We start from the raw sequence: 20,870 nt of genomic DNA, 5'->3' as shown, positions 1-20,870 counted from the left end.
ACTCAGACTCTGCCTTCCTGTGGGACACTAGGGGACAGAAGTGCACATTTTCAGAAAAAAAAAACAGATTGAAAGCCAAATCCTTCCAGCTGCAGAAAGTCTTTCACGGAGAATCCCAATGTGTTAAGTTATCTTGTGCTTTTTTCTTTGTTTCCACTTTCTCTAAACATGTTTTCAAATAACAAAGGGAAGATAAGGAAAGGTGTTCTCGCAGGCAGTGTGTGCTCTGAACGGTCGGGACAGTGCGGGCACAGCTCCTCCACACCCTGCCCTGCAGCCCCTCCGTCTCCCCACTGCGAGAGCTCCAGCCCAGGCGCAGAAACACACGCAGCACCAGCCAGCCAGTGCAGTCCTGACTCGGCCCCCTCTCAAGCGGGGGGTCTTTGCGGTTTCGCACATGTGGAAGTGTGCTGCGCCCGGGCAGGATGTGGCCTGTGACGGATCCGCCCTGGGGAGCTCTGCAGAGGAGCGGGTTTTGGGAGATGTGTGAGAGCCTCAGTCACATGACTGCGTAAGTGCCCCCTGTTTCGGGGGAGAGGTGGGGGCTGTCTGAGGAGCAGCGTGTCTGGAGCAAGAGCAGCGCAGGTACACGTGTTATTCAGTCCGTGTCGCTCTGAATCTGTAAGCAGGCGCAAAGCGGCGCTATAATAGAACTGGAAACAAGACACGTCTCCGTTTCCACCGTCCAGCGAGCACACAGCGGATCTCAGCGCAGGTAGGACACGCCGGGGGTGGGGGGTGCGTGTTGCTCCTCGTCTTTCTTTCCTTCCTCCTCCACTCTCTCGTCGCCCCTTCCCCAGTGCAGCATGCGTTTTAAACACACACAGACACATTTGCTCAATACCTCCCAACTGTTAACTGCATCTGAGGGCTTCATTTGAAAAGGCTGTGCACGGGCCTGCTACAGAGTATAGCTACCCCCCCTTCTGTAATCACTGACACCCCGCCATGGTGCTGGTTCTGTCTGTAGTCACACACTGGGCCCTGGTGCTGGTCGCTGCTCAGTCTGTGTTTGTGTCCTTTATGCATTTCTCAGTCAGGGGTCAGGAGATGCCCGGCCCTCAGGGACCCCTGCTGGTGCTACTGGCCCTGTTGTCCTGCACAGAGCCCCTGCAGCCCCTCCAGGCCAACTCCAATGAGGTTCTGAAGTCCAGTGAGGTGGAGCCCAGCAAAGCCCAGGTCAGAGAGGGACTGCCGCTCAGAGGGGGTCACGTCCAATCACATCACAGCACAGCACATCCAATCACAATGCAGCACAGCACAGCTCATCCAATCACATCACAGCACATCCAATCACAGCACAGCATATCCAATCACATCACTACCTCATCAGGAGTGAAGCGTGACAATTGTACAACCTTTTGTAGAATATATATTGATATAATTCATATAATTAATGTCATGTGGAGTCATGGCTGACGATGCTGCAGATGAGACACAAACACAGACCGAACAGTGACAGGTTTCATAACGCAGGGGCAGGCGAGACACACTTCAGTGAAACGCAGCAGGCGGCAGTTGTGGATGGTATCGAATGTCCGGCCAGCTCCCTGGTTGAGCCCCAGAGCCCCTCACTGCCCTGTCTAACAGCTGCTTTGCTTTGCAGGGCCCGGGGGAGACTGTGGAGAACGCAGTCGAGGGGCTGGATGGGCCGCTTAACACAGCGACCACAGGTGAGGAAGCGCTCTGCACTGGGCAGCAGCCCTTCTCTGTGTGGCAGAGACGCAACCAAGTCATGTAGGTCTCCAGCCTGGCCTCTTCTTTGCCTCCTGGCCCATCTCCCTCACTGTGTGGGGGGTGGGGGGCAGGATGCACATGTCCTCTACCAGGCAGGTTCACCACAGCTCTGATTCCTGACCTAACAGTGGAAAGTGTCATATTTAGATTTTAGTAATTTAGTAAACATCCTGACTTGTGAACAACCCTTTGTCTTGTTTCTTCTGAGAGTTCTTTGCCATTTTTGGGGTATTCCATATTGTGTGTGGTTTGGAGCGATGGCTGTGTAACGGTGTGTTGGTTGATTCACTGGCTTTAAATAATGTGAATATAAAGGTAAAAGAAGTGTCTGTCTGTCAGGTCCTCCCCCACATTGCCCTGGAAGCCTGGTGCCCCTGGGGGGAGCCGGGGGGTGCGGCTGCCCTGGAGACCTCATCCAGCAGGGAGAGAACTGCACCTGCCCCCCCGGGTTCAGCCTGCAGGGGGCGATGCTGTGCCAGGGTGAGTGTGCTGTGCAGACAGTGCAGGGATGCCATCCGGGACGCTTGTGTGAGAAAGCAGCTGTCTTCTCCGCTTTCTTCTGCATGTGAAAATTCTCCAGTACGTGTGGTGACTGTTTAGTCCAGGGGCTCGACGCATGTGCTGAACTCCTTCATACTGGCAATTGAGTTCATGCGTGTGAACCTGGGATGCCGGTTAATATGTCAGTTTAATCTCTCTCTGTTTCTGTCTATCTGTGTCGGTCTCTCTCTCTCTCCTCCCCTGAGAACCTCTCAGACGTGGATGAGTGTGGCGCAGAGAGCAGACACCCCTGTGGTCCCCACGCCAACTGTTCCAACACTCCGGGCTCCTTCCAGTGCCAGTGTCACAGGGGGTACCTGCGGGGGCCGGGGGGCTGCGAGGGTGAGTGGCACAGGGCCAGGGGGGTAGTTGCTTGGTGCATATAATGATCAATAATAAAATATACAGCATACAGTGCAAAAATCTGTGTGAATCTGTGTGCTCTCAGGGTCTGTGTGTGTGTTTGTGTGTTCCCTCTCCCCCTGTCTCTCTATGTGTTTCTCAGTGTGTCCCCTCTCCCCCTGTCTCTCTGTGTCTCAGTGTGTCCCCTCTCCCCCTGTCTCTCTATGTGTTTCTCAGTGTGTCCCCTCTCCCCCTGTCTCTCTATGTGTTTCTCAGTGTTTCCCCTCTCCCCCTGTCTCTCTGTGTCTCAGTGTGTCCCCTCTCCCCTTGTCTCTCTGTGTGTGTCTCAGTGTGTCCCCTCTCCCCCTGTCTCTCTGTGTGTGTCTCAGTGTGTCCCCTCTCCCCTGTCCCTCTATGTGTGTCTCAGTGTGTCCCCTCTCCCCCTGTCTCTCTGTGTGTGTCTCAGTGTGTCCCCTCTCCCCTGTCCCTCTGTGTGCTGTCTCAGTGTGTCCCCTCTCTGTCTTGCAGATGTGGACGAGTGTCAGCTGGCACAGGTGACAGGGCTGCAAGCCTGCGGGGGGGGGGCACAGTGCCAGAACTCCCCCGGCTCTTTCTCCTGCTCCTGCCCCCCCGGGTTCGTCCTGGCGCTGGACGGCAAGACCTGTGTGGGTGAGTGTGACCTCCAGGTCGACTGCGCATTGCTGTGGTACCGAGTCCTGTGTCCATCAGCCTCTCTCTCCTCAGGGTGCGCGGTGTCCAGCCCCCTCTCTGTTCTCCCCAGCACTGAACATCTTGAACATCCAGGGGTAATTGTGCCGAAATGAGCACAATAACATGTACTGCCTGCTACAGAAGACTGCCCTCTTTCCCTTTCCATCTCTCTCTCCATCTGTCTCTCACACTTATCTCGTCTTGCTCTGTGCCCTCTCCCTCTCGAGGTGTTGGTGATGTGTGCTGCCTGTGCAGGTGCTGTACGCCCAGCCCTTGCCCGTGTGTGATGAAAGCCGCCCCCTGCTGTCCCACAGTGTCTCTGATCCTCTGGGTCACACAGCTGTTCAGGGTGTTATATTTCTCAAGAGTTACTGACCTTAGTGTTAACAGATTATATGTGTGTGTCTGTGTCTCTGTGTTTCTGTGTGTGTGTGTGTGTGTCTGTGTCTCAGATGTGGACGAGTGCAGTTTTGAGGAGCAGTGCCGCAGGGAGCTGGGGAACATGTGTGTGAACACCCCCGGGAGCTACATCTGCCAGTGCCAGCCCGGCTTCAGGGCCGAGAGACCTGCCTGCGTGGGTGAGTCCACCGTCTGTCTGACTGACTGTGTGACTGTCTGACTCTTCACTGTCGGTCTATCTGTCAGCCTCTGTGAAATCTCTCCAGTCTTTCACCAGTTGTCCCTAGACTCTTACAGTGCTTGCTTTGTTTACTTATTGATTTTCCATAAATGTGCAGCCTGGTTTGCTGTGCTCAACCTCGATGATTCGTTGCCATTGCTTCACTTTGTTCCCTAAAATTTTACTGTTATCAGGGTTCTAAATTAACTTTTTTGATCACCAGCCAATGTGGCTGGTAACTTTTCAAAGTTACCAGCCAATCAGAATTTCCACTATCCAAATGTATTTCCGGTGAAAATAAAGAGAAATTATGAGTGCCACTGAATGCATTTGATCATTTTATTAACATTGTTGGCATGAAAAACACAACAAAATATACACAGAAAGTGCAAACATTTCATTTCAAGTTTGGGATATATCTATCATTTAAATCACATGTCTTCAGAGCTCTTCTTCTTCTTCAGAGGTGCCATCAGAATCTGAGCCACCCTCTGTTCCTTTTGTTCCATGTTTGCGCACAAAGTCAGGCCTGCGTGTGCGCAAACTGTCAGCATGCCAGATGTCAATGGCTTTGGTTGGATCAAAGTCTTTGATGTCAGTAACTACACCATTGTTTACTCCTGTCATTACAGATGCTCCATCTGTGGTGATTGCCACTAGCTTGTTCTTCCAATCAGTGCTGACACCACTTTCCATTATACTGCACACTGTTTCAGCTATATTTGTAGCATCTGGCATTGAGACAGCTTTTACCCCGCCAAAATCAACTTTGACCTTCCCCTCACTGGTACTCCTGACGTAGACCATTTCTTCTTCCATCACTGCACTGTCAAGGGATCCATCTGACATGACCGAGATGAACTTGCCATCTGATAATCTTGCCCTCATCTTTCTTCTCTCATCCTCTGCTATGTAGTGTATGAACTCTTTTGCCTGGTAGGCATTTGTGTATGTCTCTCCTATCTTCAAGACTTTCTTCCTGTCCACCCTGAAATAAATGTTTGTGTAAATGAAGCCACTGTTAGCGGCTACAACACAGTACATTTCAGTGAGATTTTTTTTTTTTGGAAACCCCCAAACGTAAAGTTTCATCTGTTTCTATGGAAGCACCCTGAATCGTATTAAATGCACTTTTTCTAAAACATGTAAATAGTAATGTTAATTCACTTACTCACACATCCATGCGAAGTCGGTGAAAGGCCTGCCCTTTTTTCCGATGGCGTGGGCATTTAGAAAAAGTAGCTGCATCTTCTCCAACTCAGACGTCTTCAATAAAGCGAGGCTTCTCCCAGCAAGGCTCTCAATATGACCTGTCTTGGCAGTTTTAATGCTAAGGCTCTCCTGATGACTTCGGGGACTCTCGTGGTCCTTTACTGCCTCGACTTTAAAATTATTAGTTCCCACCACGAAATTGTTCGTTTTGTTTTTTTCTTTCGCGTAGATGCGGCAATCCTGACAAAACATGACGACATTTTCATGATCAAACACAAGCCATTCACGACCCGTCAGCCATTTGGCATTACATTTTCTTTTCTTCGTTTCTCTGTCTTCATCCCCTGGCTCGTTCCTCTTCTCGCCCCCAGAAGTCTGTCCCAACCACCGCCGCATTTAGTTTAATCTTAACTTTTTACTTTACTTTACTAGCTAACTCCCTGCTCTTTCAGTCTATGCTGCTGCTCCGGCTCCGTTCTTATTCTTCCTCGTGTTTTCTGGTGGATGCTCCGTTCGTTTCCATGGTTTCTCGTGCTGGTTTCACTGCAAACTGCGCGCAGCCAAGCGGCGTATGAAACGTCATCACGTAGCATTACGGCACAGTGTTCATGGGAAATGTAGGAAGTACTGCCAGGAGGATAAATGACCGAGAACAGAGACTTTTGTATCATGCATGTAATGCCTCATGCATCACCGGCCAAACTGGCTAGTAAGTTTTTATTAACACCCGCCAAAATGAATTTTAACCCGCATTTGGCGGGTTAGCGGGTGTTAATTTAGAACCCTGGTTGTTATTATTTTTCATGTATTTTTAACCATAACTTCTCTGTTTATATGTGGGATTTTTGTGCACATGCTCTTGCCATGGCTCGCCTGCCTTCCCCCCACGCTATGCCACAGGTCCAGTGTGCCCAAAGTACTCAGTGTGCCGATGTACCGTGCCTCACTGCCCAACCTCCTCCTCCTCCTCTGCCCTCACTGCCCACATCCCAGCCTGGATGGGACACTGTGGAGACTGAGGAATGTCCCCCCCGGTGGAGAGATTAGTGTTTCAGTGCTTCCTCTTATACCCCGTTTCCACTGGCCACATTTATCTGCACCTCAGCGTGGCCATGCCATGCCGGGGGGTTTCCACTAGGCCTCAGCTGCACCTCCGCCTGTGCCCGAACTAGTTTCTGGCGGCACAGTTTCGTATATCGTATCGGCTGAGTCCCAAACTGGTCTGCGGCACGTACTGTGACGTCCTGATGCAGCCTGACGCAGCGCGTCTGCATTCTGAAATTGTAACTACAGTAATGGTGGCATCTCTCGATGCGAGAGATGCGGTAGAAACTTTTCACAAGAAGGACTATGTGGAAAAGTGCAACACAGGATTAATTGCTTGGCACAGAAAGACATTTAAGAGTGTTTGAAGAGATCGCGACAATCCTGCCGGAGAAAGGACTGCAGGACTGAATACAATGTGCCCTGACGAAATACATTGCTTTTTGTTATAAATACACGCAACCATGAAATATTTGTCCTGGATTTAAATTACTGTCATACTGTGTATTTCATGATATAGATATGTAGTGTCTACACGGACAGATTTAAACCCAGCGCACTGTATTCAATAATGCAACACAATTCATTCTCCCACAGATACATAATAAGGGCGAATATCTGGATACTTAAATTAAGCTATATCGTTAGTGTTAATCGGATCATGATACATGGAGAAGCAACACGGTTATCTACGATGCGCTGCTAAACTAAATAAACTAGGTGAAATTTTAAGTGATGTAATTTGTTTTCTATATTGTTTCAATGTGTCCCGGTTTCTGCTTTTGAATATCTGGTATAACTTATACTATAAGACTGTGTTGATATCGTAAACACATTTCAGCCCAGAGTGTATTGCACTGTAATGTTAGCGGTATTTCAGCCTCCAGTTTAAACACTAAATCCCAGAATGCCGAGCGTCCAGATGCAGTTTGACCTTTCGTGTCTCTCAGTCTCTTCCTAGGGCAGCTGTAGCTCAGACAGTGAGTGGAAACGCTGCGGGGTGTAGTTTAGGTGTACAGTTACGCCCCGGCCACGCTGAGGTGCAGCTGAACAGGGCCAGTTTAAACGGGGTATTATTGTCAGATTCAGGATTAACTGGAGGAAGCAGGCATGAGCATGTCTGTGGTTCCTTTGTGTACACACCAACACATGCACACCAACACACACACACTCTCACACACACACACACACACACACACCAACACATGCACACCAACACACACACACTCACATGCACACCAACACACACACACTCACACACACACACACACCAACACATGCACACCAACACACACACACTCACACACACACTCTCACTGTCACACACACACACCAACACACACCAGCACACACACACACACACGCACTGAGACACACACACACACACACCAACACACACACTCACCAACACACATTCACACAAACGCACACACACCAACACACACACACACACACACACCCCCACACCAACACACACACACTCTCACTGTCACACACACACACCAACACACACCAGCACACACACACACACCCCAACATAAACACACCAACACACATTCACACAAACACACACACACCAACACACACACACACCAACACACACTGGGTTCAGTTCTTCCCACAAATTGGAAAAAATAATCATCATAATTCTAGGCAGCAAAAAATGATATTATTGGTGTTGTTTTGTTTTTAATGTATTAAATAAGTGACAAGTATGAATAATCAAACTCGTGCACCTCTCAATTCAGTTCAATTTAATTCGATTCAATTCAGGGGTGCTTTATTGGCATGACAAACAGTTTCGTAGTGTTGCCAAAGCAGTTAATATTATATACATACATTTAAAAATAATAAAAGGTAAGAAAAAGGGAAAAAAGTTTACAGCTGGTGCTCATGTATGTTTTCACAGTGAGCCCCTCAGGCTGTGGCAGGCAGCTACATATTGGGTGGCCAGGGGGGCTGTGTGTCCCTCCCCCAGGAGGATAGCTATTTTTTTTTCATTTATCAGTTCAGAAAATGATTTAATAATATTTATGAATTTATTAAAGAATGTGTCCCTTAATTTGGCATATTTATTGCAGTGGAGGAGGAAGTGCATCTCTGTCTGGACCTCTCCTGTCTCACAGTGACCACAGCGCCGCTCCTCTCTGTGTCCACCTCTCCTGTCTCTCAGTGACCACAGTGCTGCTCCTCTCTGGGCAGCCAGCTCTGCCTGTGTCGGCCCGTCTCTATGGCCAGGCTGTGGTCACTGAGCCTGTACTGGGTCAGGATCCGTCTCTGCTTCGTATCTCTGACAGTGAAGAGAGACTCTGCCAGGGTGTATTCTCTGTTTAGGGCCCGATAGCAATCCAGTTTACTTTTGGATTTGGTTTCATTGTTCCAATGTTCCAGAGAGGAGGTTTTGGTTATCTTTATGATTTGGTTGACTCTGATTGGGGGCAGGTAAGCAGTGCTGACCTGAAGCTGGTCTCTGTTCGCAGTATTAGCGGGGGTCAGTGCCGTGAGCTTCAGGGCCAGCTGACTCAGGGGACTCTTTTCAGGGCTGAGCTCTTGGGTTTGGAGGGCCTTCGCTAAGACTCTGACCCCCTCCTGATTTAGATGCACCCTGTCATGGAGGTGCCAGGGGCGCACAGAGGGGTGGTGTGCCAGGTGTACATGGCAGGGCGGCAGCCTCGGGTGATCTCAGTGTTGAGAGCACTGATGATGTGTGGAGGGGTGTTGGCTCGAGGCAGGAGTGTGGAGATTATTATTTTGGAGTCGGGAAACTCCTGTGTGGCTCTCTCTGCCACCCTCCTCACAGCCCTGGCGGTGTCCTGCTGCGTTGGTGCCGGTGTGGATGATGATGCAGGCTGGGCCCCCCAGCGTGTGGCGGCGCAGCAGCTGCAGGGCCCGCTCCATGTCCCTGTATTTCCCAGTGCTGTCGATGAGCAGCACCACCTCAGCGTCCAGCTGCCTGTTGGTTGACATGTTGGGGGTGGACGGGGTAGCAGGGGTGGAAGTAGTGGGGGCCAGGGGGGTGAATGGAGCCTGGGGGGTGGTGGGGATTGACGGGGCAGCGGCGGTGGTCAGGGTGGTCGCAGCAGTGACGGTGGTCGGGGCAACGGTGGTGGTAGGGGCAGCCGGGGCAGCGGCGGTGGTCGTGGCAGCGTGTCGGTGGAGCTGTTCCCTCAGTCCCTGCAGCTCTGTCCTGATGGTTCTCTCTCTGCGCTGCGTCTCCTCCCTGACGCAGCCCAGCTGGGTCCTCAGGCTGTCGTTCTCCTGCTGCAGGGCGCTCATCTCACTCCTCAGCTCCCTGATGGCCGCCCTGCTCTCTCTCTTGAGCGGAGTCACCTCGTCTCGGAGCTGCTGGGTGAGGCTGCTCTCTGTGGGCCGGGACAGTGTGAGCTCCCTGAACTCCACAAACTCCAGCTCCAGCATTGCCAGGCACTCCCGCACGTGCTCGATGCTGCTGGGTGTGGTGGTGGTGGTAGGGAGGGGCTGGATGGGGTCCAGTGTCATGCTCTCTTGACTTGGAGCTGGATCCTCATGGTTGGTGCTCTTGGGGGGGAGCAGGCGTTGGGAATGATTTCTCCTTCTCTGCCTCTTCTTTCAGTTTGTTGAAAGAGTTTTCAAAGGAGGTCAGGCTGGCCTCACTGCCCTGGATCAGCACAGTCCCGCTGTGGTAGATGTTGACAGTGAGCACTGTGCCGTCCGGGTCAGAGTCCTCCCCAATGAGAACCTGCCTGCTGTAGCTGATCCCCCTTTTCTTAATGTTGCTGTATGTCCGGCCCTGGGTGTGCTCCGTGAAGAAAATGAGGTTGCATCTCAGCCTCTTGTCTCCTGCCCCAGCAAAGTCTGTGTACAGACACTCAGAGTTGCTCTTCAGCACCTCCAGTCTGTGCTCTTCCTGGTCTTTGCGTTGCTGCCTCAGCAGGTCCTGCTCTCTGCATGCTGACCGGCCTCCATGGTAAACAGACGATTTGAATACGATGTTGCCGTTTCCAACTGAATTTCCAGCTGCCACTGAATATACACTGACTGCTAAACTTATATTATACTAATATTATATAGAGTAATTCTTCAGTTGTTTTCTTTCTTCCTTCTAATTTAGTTTCTTCAATCTTTCCTTTCTTTGCTTAATGCTTCTGATCCTTGTCTTCGGGATTTCTTTCTTATTTTTTTTAATGTTTTTGTAATATTTCACCAATGTTTTATTTCTCTTTGGTGTTAATTATTACTTCATTTATCTGTATTATTGATTTTTAGTATTTTATTCCATCAAGAAACAATATATATTTTAATGATTTTAGGAGCTCATAATTTCAGTGACTGCTCTCTCTCTCTCTCTCTCTCTCTCTCTCTCTCTCTCTCTCTCTCTCTGCAGATGTGGACGAGTGTGTAGACACCCCTGGTGTGTGCGCAGGGCAGGGAGTGTGTGAGAACACTCTGGGCAGCTACAGGTGTGTCTGTCAGCCGGGGTACCGAGGCAACGGCACACACTGCGAGGGTGAGAGAGAGAGAGAGAGTGAGAGTGAGAGTGCTTTATGCGAATGCCATTATTTACTATGATATATATTACTTCTATGTATTGAAAAGTACCTAATCATACTAGTTTCAATGATTAACTTTTTATTTATTTATTTATTTATTTATTTTAATGATGTTTAATTGATGTATTTATTTTGTTCAATTGTTTTTGTTTTACTTTATTTTCTATAAATCTATATTTTCCTGTTTATATGTATCAATTATATCACATGCTTTGGCAATACTTGTATACAAATGTCACACCAATAAAGTTGACATTGAATTGAATTGAGAGAGAGATGTGTGTATTCAAATTACCTTTTTTTTATATGTATAAATTATAATTTATATCGTACGTTTCTTTTTTCTGTACTTTAATATATTTTATAGAGCAGTATGATTTATTTATATTTATTTTTTTATTTTTTATTTTTCCCATACACAAGTAATTTTCAATTGCTTTGGCAACAGAATTTGTTTGTCTTGCCAAATAAAGCTTGTTAAATTGAAATTGAGAGAGAGAGACATTTTACCTTGTGCATTTGTTGGAGTTCAAAATGAATGTGTCTGTATTGTGTTGTAACTTTTTGCTTGTCTTATCAGTTATGCATTTACACTTGAGGGAGAGGGGGGGTACAGGGTGAAAGTTTGAGGTGGATTTTGAAGGAAGAGGGCTGTCTTGTGTTTTACATCATTTAAAATTGAAATAATAAGCAGTGTCCCCCCGTTTTCTCCAGATGAGAACGAGTGTGCATCGGGGCGGCACGGCTGCGATGCCAATGCGCGCTGTGGCAACATCATCGGCTCTTACTTCTGCCAGTGCTACCAGGGCTTTGCCGGGGACGGGCACGCCTGCTTCGGTAAGGACAGGGCCTCGACAGTCACACTGACTGACACACTGTCTGACTGACACACTGTCTGACTGAGAGAGAGACAGAGCGACTGAGTGAGTTTTGGCTGCTGTTGCAGACGTGGACGAGTGCGCCCTGAACAAAGGCGGCTGCCAGCACAACTGCAGCAACGAGGCCGGCGGCTACCAGTGCCACTGCCACCAGGGCTACCTGCTCGCCACGGATGCACACAGCTGCACAGGTGGGGGCGCTCGGCACTGCTCGTTTTTGTTGGGGGGTTTGTGTTGTTGCTCTTGCTATTGAGCATATCTGTGTTGTTGCTGTTGATGGTATACTTGGTGGTGGTGCTGATTACTGTGCTGTTGTCACTGTTTGTTGCGGTTGTGGTCCTTGTTTGGTCTTTCTTTCCTCTTGCATCTTGGCATGATCCTTTGAGCGGCAAACTCTGCACAACCAAGCTCTGTCCATCCTGCTGACAGAAAACACCTGTGTGCTGTGCTGGTTTATATCTTGGCAATGCCTCTTTCTTTGACTCTAAGATAGAGCTGCTGTCCAGTTCAGGGTTGTTGTCAGTGATCGTGTCTCCATTTATAATCAATTCATCCCCAAGAGCCTGCACCGGTCTCGCAACGTGGATAAGGTCCAAACTACACAGCAGCTGCTTCATCTCCGCTCACATATGCTGTGCTCATTGCATCTGTCCATCTCTTTCTCTCCATCCCTCTCACTCTCTCTCTGTCACTCTCTCCCTGTGCAGATGTGAACGAGTGTGTGTCAGTGAACGGGACGTGTGACCAGATCTGCACCAACACCGAGGGCTCGTACCTGTGCTCCTGCCTCCCGGGGTACCAGCTGCACGTGGACATGCGCGGCTGTGTGGGTGAGTGTCTGTCTCACTCTTACTGCACACTCTCCCTGTCTGAACACTCTGCCTGTCTGCACACTCTCACTCTTACTGCACACTCACTCTGTCTGCACAGCCTTACTGTCTGAGCACTGTCTCTAGTCTATATATAAGGTATATCAGTGTGAAGACAGTGGGTGTAGAAGTGTGTGAGTACAGTGGTGTGTAGCAGTGTGTGAATGCAGTGTGTGTTGTCCCCAGATGTGGACGAGTGTAAGCTGCAGAATGGGGGCTGCTCCCACAGTTGCTCCAACACAGCGGGGGGGCACGAGTGTGGCTGTCCCGAGCCTCTACTGCTGGACACAGACAACCGTACCTGCGTCAGTGAGTCTCCGTCTGTCCGTACATCTCAATGTGGTGTGTCCCACGCTGAGAGGGAGATGATGAGTTATTTTTCTTCTGTACCCCTGGGGGTGCTGTGTCCTGGGAGGCGGGTGGGGAAACTGAATGTGCAGGGAGAGGGAGGAAGCAGAAAATTTGGGCAGGGTTATCTATTTGCTGTACAGCTGTCCGTGGTGTCCTGGGGAAGAGAGGGGTGAGAAGGAGAGACAGGAAAGAGAGAGGGGGAGACATGTTCTCGTAGTACAATTGTGCTGAATTATTCCTACTACTGTAATACTGTATTCCTACTGTAATGCTGTGTGTCCTGAAGGAGAGAGAGGGAAGCAGAAGGAGTGAAGCAGGGAAGAGAGAAAGAGAAGGAGATAGAGAGCAGAGAAAGAGAGAAGACACAGGTTAAAGACATGTTCTTTTAGTACAGTTGTGCTGCTTCATTTTTCTCCTGTAACGTGTTTTCTGTTTGTCTTGTGTGTGTGGTCTGTGTATTGTTTGTACTGTGTGTCCTGTGTGTGTCTTGTGTCTTTGGCCTGTGTGTGTGTGTCTGTCTTGTTTTTGTGTTCTATGTTTGTACTGTGTGTCCTGTGTGTTTGTCCCGTGTGTGTCTTGTGTGCGTCCTGTGCGTATGACTTGATTGTGTGTCCTGTGTGTGTGTGTGTCTGTCCTGTGTGTGTTTCTTGTGTGGGTCCTGTGTGTTTGCTGTCTTTGCAGATGTGAGTTCCTGTACCCTGCGGAACGGTGGCTGTGCCCACAGCTGCACTGACCTGAGCGAGGGGCCGCTCTGCAGCTGCCGGCCGGGCTGGACCCTGGGCACTGACCACCGGAGCTGCCTGGGTGAGAGAGAGAGGAGAGAGAGGGGGAGAGCTGGGAGGGTGGGGGAGACAAGGTGGGGACAGAGAGAGGGGGTAGATAAAGGTGGACAAGGGGAGGGATGAAGGGCAAAAGGCTGAGTTTGTTCTGTTTAGCCCTGAGCACATCCACATGTTGAGTGTGCAGCTGCTCAATCCAGATGTGTGCTCTCATCTGTGCAGATGTGGACGAGTGCGCTGATTTCACGAACGGCGGCTGTGAGCAGCTCTGTCTGAACCAGCCCGGGGGCTTCAACTGCAGCTGCAGGGACGGGTACGAGCCGCGCACCGACGACCTGACCAAGTGCCAGCGTGAGTCCCCTCTCTGTTTCTTTGTCCTGCCTCTGTCCCTCTCTGTCTGTCTCTGTCCTCTCTCTTCCTGTGTGTCTGTCTGTGTCTCTAATTGTGTCTGTCTGTGATGTGTTCCTCTCTGTGTCCCTTCGCAGTGAGGAGTGCAGTGTTTCTCTCTGTCTTTCTACTTTCAACATATTGCACAGCCTCACTGTCATATCCAGATATCCAGATAACCCAGTAATCATCTCTGTGCCTTTTTCTCTGTGTGTGTGTCTCTGTCTCTATGTCCTTGTTTTTCTGTGTCCTTGTCCTTATTTGTCCCCATGTCTCTGGATCCATGTCTCATTGTCTCCCTGTCTCGGCCCATCTCCCTTGGTCCTTTGCCCCTGTGTCTTTGTGTCCTTGTACCCGTGTCCCTGTGTCTGTCCTCCAGCTGTGTGCTCACCCCCCTGTCAGAACTCGGGTGTCTGCACCGCCCCGAACAGCTGTGAATGTCCTGCAGGCTACCCAGGGCCTGGCTGCTCAGGTACGGAGGGGGAGGGGAGTGTGTGTGTCCATATTGAGTGTGTAAGCGTAGCAAAAGTGTATTTATACTTGACATATGTGAGTGTGTGTTTATGTAAATCGTGAAGTTGTGTTTATATTATTGTTTTTCTTTCTTTCTTGTCAGACGCCTTTATCCAGGACTGACAGGTTACACACACATTACGAAAGTGCAGCAATACAAATCAGTACAACATTCAGTTAAAGCATCAATACAAATAAATTGTACTTTGTATTGATGCTTTAATTGAAGAGTTACAAGAGTGCAGAAGTGCAGTTAATATAAAACACAAAGCACACACCCCAGTTCAAGGAGGTGACCAGTGCAGACATGATGCGATGAGGTCCTGGGTTTGTGCTAAAGGGGGGACAGGAGCAGAAGGAGCAGAATTATATAGTGTGAAATGTCAGGAGTGCAGCTCAGGAGACCAGGCTGCTGTAACGCAGGTACAGTCTGAACACTGATCGTGAAACTGTGTATTACAGCCATGTGTGCCCCCCCCTGCGCTCACGGCGGCTCCTGTATGCGTTGGAACACCTGCCTCTGTCCCCCAGGCTGGACCGGACTGGGCTGCCACACCGGTGACTGCGACTATGCTGTCCTGTGTCTCTGACTGCACTGTCCCCTGTCTCTCTGACTTACTGTCCCCTGTCTCTCTGACTGCACTGTCCCCTGTGTCTCTGACTTACTGTCCTCTGTCTCTCTGACTGCACTGTCCCCTGTCTCTCTGACTGCACTGTCCCCTGCTCTCCTGTCTCTCTGACTGCACTGTCCCCTGCTCTCCTGCCTCTCTGACTGCATTTTTGTCCTTCTGCTCTCTGTCTCTGACTCTGTCTTCCTCCAGCGGTGTGTGAGCTGCCCTGTGCCAATGGGGGGCGCTGCACTGCCCCGGATCTATGCCAGTGTCCTTCAGACTACAGCGGTCCCCAGTGCCTGATCCGTGAGTACCCGCTCTGCCCTCCAGGGGGCAGCACTGCACCAGCACTGTAGCCCAACACCACACCCTACACACTTCACTGCTACTACACACTATACACACACCACCAGTACACACACTGACCAATTTAAGTCCTTTCAATACCAGAAAATTCATTATAAATGTGTGATTCATCCTGTACCTGCAGCATTACAAAACCTCTCTGTCTGTCTGTATATTTAACACAGCATATACAACTAATAGCAAAGCAGGTTATTATTACCAAATAAACCGACAATACAGTCGATTAAATAATACACACAATACATCCAGTGCTTCCAAGTTCCTGTAACGTATCTTGCATAGAAAATTGTGTAAAGTAGCCAAGACTCAGCAGTGCTGGAATTCCACAGGTGCATTGGCCATCATGTCCCATTTAATTTCAAATGAGCGCAGAACTGCTGTTCTGTTCACTCGTCTTTCTGTTAGAAGGCAATACGGACAGAAACTCCTCATCTCAGAATGAGAACAAACTGCTTTGAACTAGAAAATAAAGAATAACAGCCACAGTAGGGTTGGCTTCGTGCTCAGCTCTCCTCTTCCTTCTACAGTCGAGATCACTTTTTGACTAAATCATTGTATTCAGTCCTTCGGTTATAAATGCGAAATTCATAGCTACACTAAAGAACAATATAGTTTTCATTGACTAAGCAAAGACAAAGTACATCCAGGTCTCACTGCAGCAGCCGAGAGGCATCAGTCTGAAACAGCGCTGCAGCCCAACACAGCTGCTGTACACACTGTAGAGGGGGTGAATCCAGGGAATCACACGCCATTGCGACAGGAAGACCTGAGTAGGTTTTCCACTAGCTGGTGCTGTAGCCTGAGGGATAGCTGTGATTTGAGTGGATTTTCAGGACATGGGCTGTTGCAACGAACAGGAATAACGTGAGAAATGTCTGTTATAAAATGCGTTCAAATATCTACATCTATGTCTGTATATATGTCTGTGTGTATATGTATTTTGCCGAGTGTCTACACTGCGTTCAGATCATGTTTTCTGATAGTACCTGTGTAAACTTGTGTTTATGACTCTCTCTACTTCATGCAGACAGATTGCCCATAAAGATTCATGACTCTGCTGTGTGCGTCTGGGTGCTGTGGTTGCATGAGTGTGTGCGTTAGTCTGTGTGTGTTTGTAAGACTAGACACTCTGTGAAATGCAGAGATCTGGCCAGTTGTAGTTGTGCTGTATTCTGCTGTGACAGAGAGATGAAGACGGAGAGTGAGAGGGAGAGTGAGGTCAGTGTTGTGACTGTGCTCTCCCCCCCGACAGCCACCTGCACCCCGCCCTGTCTGAATGGAGGGAGGTGTGTGGACGTGAACAAGTGCACCTGCACGGGGGGCTGGCATGGAGCCCGCTGTCAGATCGGTAACCACACGCACACACACATTCGCACACGCACACACACACACGGACACACACAGACACACGGACACACGCATGCACGCACACAGACACAGATACACACATACACCCTCACACACGCACGCAGACACATGCACTCACTCTCACACACGCACGCAGACACATGCACTCAGACACACACACACACTTTCACTCAGACACACGCACTCAGACGCACGCACACACACCTGCTCGCTCTCACTCTCACTGCCGGTGGAATTAAGTTTTGATTGAATTGTAGTTCCTGTTTTGTTCCTGAATACTTTGGTCAGGACTATTTAAAATATCTTTCCCTGGGTCTCCTTCTTCCCCTCTCCTCCTCTCTCCCTCTCTGAATCTTCTTCTCTCCTTCAGAACCGGTGCTGTGCCTGACGGGCTGTAAGAACGGCGGGGTGTGTGTGGGGCACAACCGCTGTCACTGTGCCAGCGGCTTCACGGGCAACTTGTGTGAGACAGGTGAGTAAGAGAGAGTGTGAGAGAGTGAGAGTCAGGTGAGTGAGAGAGAGCGTGAGAGAGTGAGAGACAGGTGAGAGAGAGTACTTTGAGAGGAACGAGCGAGTGTGTGAGAGTGTATATGATTGTGAGGATGTGTGTGTGTGTGTTCGTGTCATGTGTGTTGTAGAACCAGAATGACGCTCCAGTGTCATAGACAGGACTCGAACTCAGTTTATGTGATTGCAGGTGTTGTGGCATTGCAATACACCTCGATCCTGCAGTGCAATATAATCAATATGCAGCACAGCCAATCACCAGCTGCTGATGTCTATGAGCCCCAGGTTCTCAAAAGCTGCTGCACTGTTTCGCTGCTATAGATGGAGCAGGCATGTGCAGGCTTGATCCCTCTCTCACAAGTCTCTGCAGAGGACATCACAGACCCCCCACCTCCTCCTCTGACTCCCCCTGAGGGGTGTACTGCCGAGACCTGAGTTACCCTGTGTACAAGAATGCTGACAATGTGCAGAAGGTTTATCACATACTGCAAGTGTACGATGACAGCTGTCCCGTAAATCACTGTCATTAAGAGCGAAGGCCTCTCCTCTGGAAGCGCTGAGCTGCAGGTCGTGTCTTGAGTGTTTTCAAACATCCCTTGACTCAGTACGGTTGGGCTCTGTTTTTTTAACTTGAAAGAAGTTGTTTAACAGAAACCAAATATCCAGTATTGTCTCCTGTGATGGAGACTGCATGCTCTCTGGTTTGGACTCAAGTGCCCTAATTGTATCAGCGTGAGAGGCCGCTGTCTGGAGCTCCATCCCGAGTAACGGGGCGTTTCTGTAGCGCAATTGCTTGGCGTGTTCTCTGGTCTTCAGTTTGGCCAGATCCACAGTTAAATACTTCACCATATTGGCCAGGGTGAGCGTGACTGTCTGTGTGACTTCCTACCCTCCCCTCTGACCACCCGCCCCACTCCCAGCACCCCCTGGATTAATGCCATGCCCCTGCTCATCTCCACAGCGGTGACTGCACCCTGTGTACCCCCCTGCCAACATGGTGCCACCTGCAGCCCCTTCAACAAGTGCAGCTGCCCCGAGGGCACGACCGGCCTGCGCTGCGAGAGACTGTGAGTACGGCGTGCCCAGACACTGGAAGGGCTGGACCTCACACAGCACTGTCACACTAATGCAGTGAGCACTAGTGAACACGGGGCAGGAGACCATGAGGACAACGCAGCTGTGTACACTGTCCTGCTGTCTGTACCAATCACCCTCTCATATCCAGGCCTGGGCAAAATACAATACAACATCCTAAATACAAATTTCTTTTGATTAACTGTATTTTACATACACAATACATTTAATAAAAAATACAACATACCTTTAAAAAAAACAAAATGTGATACACAAAGGTCAGCCAGAAACATGTATTTAGTCTCTAACTAGTAACTTAGAGAACTAGTAACTAGAACTAGGTTCTCAAAAGCTGCTGCACTGTTTTGCTGCTATAAATATATACTTCACCATATTGGCCAGGGTGAGCGTGACTGTCTGTGTGAATTCCTACCCTCCCCTCTGACCACCCGCCCAGAAACATCAGCCAGAAACATGTATTTAGTCTCTAACTAGTAACTTAAACAATGAATAGTGCATGCACTTAAACTTTTTCTTAAAATTCACATGATTAGACAACACCTATGTAAGTTTAGTACATTTAATCTTTGGAAGCAATATCCGTGGTTCTCAGGTATGTCTGTGGGCTCTGCACAATGGGGACCAGTTGCACGAAACCCCTCCAGCAGTGAAAAACTGAAGTGTCCACAGCAGCGTGTCCCAGGAGCAGTGTATTGACTTCACTGTGTTGAGTTGCTTATCCTCCAGGGACCTTTAAAACAGGACAATAAGGGACAGATTTGACTCCATGCACGTCTCTTAAGCTGTGCTGTGTTACTGGCCCCTGACTACTACAGTACTGGTTGTCTGTCTGACTCCTGTGTCCTTCTACCTCTATGCTTATCCCTTGTCTGTCTCTGTCCCCAGGACATGTCCCATCGTGACCACAGTGGTGAGCACTACGCGGGCGGTGCGCAGGGGCGTGCAGGAGAGCTATGTGGACCGCTGTGGACCGCTGGGCGTCCAGCTCTGCACCAAGTACAGGTACTGCACACCTGCCCACATGCACACCTGTGCACCTGGACACTGTGTCCCTGAGCACAGGTACAACCCCACCCAGCCCCCGAGCACGAGACGCACTGACCAGATTCAGGTGTAGGACTGTGAATTATGTCAGTGAGTGAGAGTGTCATTAGAGAGATACATTAGTTTCAGTGCAGTTACATTAGTTTCAGTGCAGTAGCATTAGTTTCAGTGCCGTAGCATTAGTTTCAGTGCCGTTAGATTAGTTTCAGTGCAGTTACATTAGTTTCAGTTCCGTTACATTAGTTTCAGTTCCGTTACATTAGTTTCAGTGCCGTTACATTAGTTTCAGTGCAGTAGCATTAGTTTCAGTGCCGTTACATTAGTTTCAGTGCAGTTACATTAGTTTCAGTGCCGTAGCATTAGTTTCAGTGCCGTTACATTAGTTTCAGTGCCGTAGCATTAGTTTCAGTGCCGTTACATTAGTTACAGTGCAATTACATTAGTTTCAGTGCCGTTACATTAGTTTCAGTGCAATTACATTAGTTTCAGTGCCGTTACATTAGTTTCAGTGCAGTTACATTAGTTTCAGTGCAGTAGCATTAGTTTCAGTGCCGTAACATTAGTTTCAGTGCAGTAGCATTAGTTTCAGTGCCGTTACATTAGTTTCAGTGCAGTTACATTAGTTTCAGTGCAGTTACATTAGTTTCAGTGCAGTAGCATTAGTTTCAGTGCCGTTACATTAGTTTCAGTGCAGTTACATTAGTTTCAGTGCCGTTACATTCGTTACAGTTACAGTGCAGTTCCATCTTACCAGCGCTGAGCAGCTGCTTCTCTCCCTGCAGGATCAACCAGGCACGCATCTACCTGCAGGCCTACCGAGTCGGGTACAAGATCCAATGTCCGGGCCGCTGAGGAGCCCAGCCCCACCCTGTCCCCATCCCGAGGACTCTCCCCTGCCTCTATCCCTCCTTCACACTTCCCCTCTGTTCCTGTCTATCCTGCCCACGACCCTACTCTCTCTCTCTCTGCCCTACTTCACACTCTCCTATCCTCCTTCACCCTCTTCACCCTGCCCACACTCTCTCCTCTCTCTCTCAGCTGTGCTGTGTATGAGAGCAGTGGATCACGAATACGTTATATTAAAACAAGGAAGATCACCACTCCAGTTTCTGAGTTGTTCTTTTTTGTTCTTATAATTATTGTTTGTATTATTATTTTGTAATTGTTGGCTGTAGGAGGTTCAGGATTGTTGCGGGAGCTTCAGAATTGCTTCACAATCATAGATCAAAGGTCATTCAAGGATTTCCTGAGGCATTTCCTCGTTCCTTTGAAAGGCTCTTACTTAATCCTTGACAGGAGAGGTTTCACAATCACAGAAAACACTGGTGAAAGGTCAGTCAAGCGGAGCATGTTTTCCTGATACTGGTT

The 20,870-nt window shown here is 49.2% G+C and overlaps 1 protein-coding gene and 1 long non-coding RNA gene across 4 annotated transcripts; one reads left to right on the top strand and one right to left on the bottom strand.

The window, feature by feature from the left end:
- Positions 1–400: 400 nt before the first annotated feature.
- LOC136760995 (multiple epidermal growth factor-like domains protein 6) lies at positions 401–20,414 on the top strand. 3 transcript variants are annotated; one of them, XM_066716130.1, is made up of 22 exons: positions 402–715; positions 1,037–1,179; positions 1,607–1,673; positions 2,077–2,217; positions 2,494–2,619; positions 3,148–3,288; positions 3,783–3,908; positions 10,569–10,691; positions 11,449–11,571; positions 11,681–11,803; positions 12,320–12,442; positions 12,668–12,790; positions 13,514–13,636; positions 13,834–13,962; positions 14,378–14,470; positions 14,974–15,069; positions 15,333–15,428; positions 16,741–16,836; positions 17,227–17,328; positions 18,325–18,430; positions 19,344–19,460; positions 20,285–20,414. In XM_066716130.1, the coding sequence occupies exons 2-22, from the start codon at positions 1,051–1,053 to the stop codon at positions 20,352–20,354; spliced, it is 2,373 nt and encodes a 790-aa protein (XP_066572227.1). In that variant the 5' UTR covers positions 402–715; positions 1,037–1,050; the 3' UTR covers positions 20,355–20,414. The 3 variants fall into 3 exon arrangements, 2 of the variants coding, with proteins under 2 accessions (XP_066572228.1, XP_066572227.1); XM_066716131.1 differs by lacking the exon at positions 11,681–11,803 and having other exon boundaries at positions 401–715; XR_010820313.1 differs by lacking the exon at positions 18,325–18,430.
- Positions 19,004–20,356, bottom strand: LOC136761026 (uncharacterized). Its single transcript, XR_010820314.1, has 2 exons — positions 20,254–20,356; positions 19,004–19,188 (listed from the first exon to the last, which is right to left on the bottom strand). It is a non-coding gene; the product is annotated as an uncharacterized LOC136761026 (long non-coding RNA).
- Positions 20,415–20,870: the final 456 nt, after the last annotated feature.

This window comes from Amia ocellicauda, chromosome 2 (assembly GCF_036373705.1).
Source record: "Amia ocellicauda isolate fAmiCal2 chromosome 2, fAmiCal2.hap1, whole genome shotgun sequence".
NCBI classification, from domain to species: domain Eukaryota; kingdom Metazoa; phylum Chordata; class Actinopteri; order Amiiformes; family Amiidae; genus Amia; species Amia ocellicauda.
The sequence above is the reverse complement of the archived record's forward strand: the minus strand, read 5'-3'. Positions and strand labels throughout refer to the sequence as shown.